At 45.3% G+C, this 1936-nt stretch overlaps 1 protein-coding gene across 1 annotated transcript; it reads left to right on the forward strand.

Annotated features, from left to right (window-relative positions):
• Positions 1-258: 258 nt before the first annotated feature.
• LOC106835929 (melanoma-associated antigen B10-like) lies at positions 259-1338 on the forward strand. Its single transcript, XM_014848531.3, has one exon. The coding sequence runs from the start codon at positions 259-261 to the stop codon at positions 1336-1338; it is 1080 nt and encodes a 359-aa protein (XP_014704017.3).
• The last annotated feature ends 598 nt before the right edge of the window (positions 1339-1936 follow it).

The raw sequence follows: 1936 nt of genomic DNA on the forward strand, positions 1-1936 counted from the left end.
AGGAAGACCTGGGGCCTTACCTCCAGGAGCTAAGGCACACCTTAATTATTTCCACAGGGTCCTCAGGACAGAGGCAAATCAGAGAATAGGAGCCTTGTGGGTTCCTAGAGCAGTGCCCTCAAAGAAACCTGCAGAATCGGCCTTCGATAAAGCCAAGGTTGTATCTTCCTGTTCAAGTGGCCCAACTATCTCATTCTCTCCCATTCAGGTCACTGAGTCACCTGCCCTTTGCCTGCTGCCTTTGTCGAAGAAGTCATCATGCCTCGGGGTAAGAAGAGTAAGCTCCGTGCCCATGAGAAAAGCCATCAGGCCCAAGAAGAGCCTGAGAATCTGGTGGGTGTTCAAGCCACTGAGGGAGTGAGAGAAGAGTTCCGCTCTTCTTCCTCTCTTCCTCTTAAGAGCTTGCCTGCTGCTGGGTCATATAGCAATCCCCAGGGCCCTCAGAGAGCCACATCGACTGCCACTACCACTGCAGCTGTTTCATACACAAGATCGAATGAAGGTGCCAAAGACCAGGTGGAGGAAAGGCCAAGATCCTCGCAGGCCCAGCCCATCACTGAGCCCTTCCACAGAGGCCCACTAGATGAGAAAGTGGTTACATTGGTGCATTACCTGCTATACAAGTATAAAATGAAAGAGCCCATTACCAAGGCAGATATGCTGAGAAAAGTAATCCAAATGCACAGGAATCACTTCCATCAGATCCTCAAGAGAGCTTCGGAGCACCTGGAGCTGGTCTTTGGCCTTGACATGAAGGAAGTGGATCCCAACCGGCACATCTATATCCTCGTGAACAAACTGGAAGGAAGCTATGATGGGAGGCTAAGTGATGACAGAGGAGTTCCCAAAACTGGCCTGTTGATGACTGTGCTGGGTGTGATTTTCACGAAGGGCAATTGTGCCACTGAGGAGCAAGTCTGGCAAACGTTGAATGTGATAGGGTTATATGAGGGGAGGAAGCACTTCATTTTTGGGGAGCCCAGGAAGCTCATCACTAAGGATTTGGTGAAAGAAAACTACCTGGAGTACCGGCAGGTGCCCAACAGTGATCCTGCATGCTATGAATTCCTGTGGGGTCCAAGAGCCCATGCTGAAACCAGCAAGATGAAAGTCCTGGAATTTTTGGCGAAGGTCCATAATACCGTACCTAGTGCCTTCCCATTCTGGTATGAAGAGGCTTTGCGAGATGAGGAAGAGAGAGCCCGAGCCCGAGCTGCAGCCACGGCTCATACTGCTGCCACGGCCAGTGCGCACTCGAGTGCCATGGCCAGGGCACATTCCAGGGCCATGGATGGTGCATGTTCCAGGGCCATGGCCAGCAGCTCCTCCCACCTCTAATAAAGCCTGAGGCAGATTCTTCATTTTGTTGTTAAAAAGAGAAGTGCACATTCTAAGTAGGAAAAGGTGGGGGTGGGGCTGTAGACAATAGTGTATAACACATTTGTGTTTCTGTTCTACGTGGTAACTTGGATAATTTTTTAAAATATTGTGCCTTTTAATAGAAGATTTAAGTAGCTTCATAATCCAAATTTATGAATGATATTGCTTGAACATTTATTTCCATGAATGATATTTAAGAGGAAGAGTTGTGTTATTTTGTAAAACAAATCCAGAAATGTGAAAAAACTCAGCAGTATAACAGTTGGAGTAAAGAAATGGATAAATAAATATGATAATTTTAACATTATATATATACCTGGATATATTTAGCTTATTCAAGAATGTAGGAGAAATTATTTTGTAATAAATTAGACGTCTTTCTCAGTGACCCACATTTTTTTCTCCAACAATAATTGAGCATCTAACTCTTTGCAAAGTTCTGTGTTAGTACTGGAAATACTAAGATGAACAAGAATCATCTCTGCTCATAGAATTTTAACGTCTTGGAGCAGCAATGATGTAAGGAATATTATGAGAACACTCCCTATGACCAAAA

Source organism: Equus asinus, chromosome X (genome assembly GCF_041296235.1).
Source record: "Equus asinus isolate D_3611 breed Donkey chromosome X, EquAss-T2T_v2, whole genome shotgun sequence".
In the NCBI taxonomy this organism is placed as follows: Eukaryota; Metazoa; Chordata; class Mammalia; order Perissodactyla; family Equidae; genus Equus; species Equus asinus.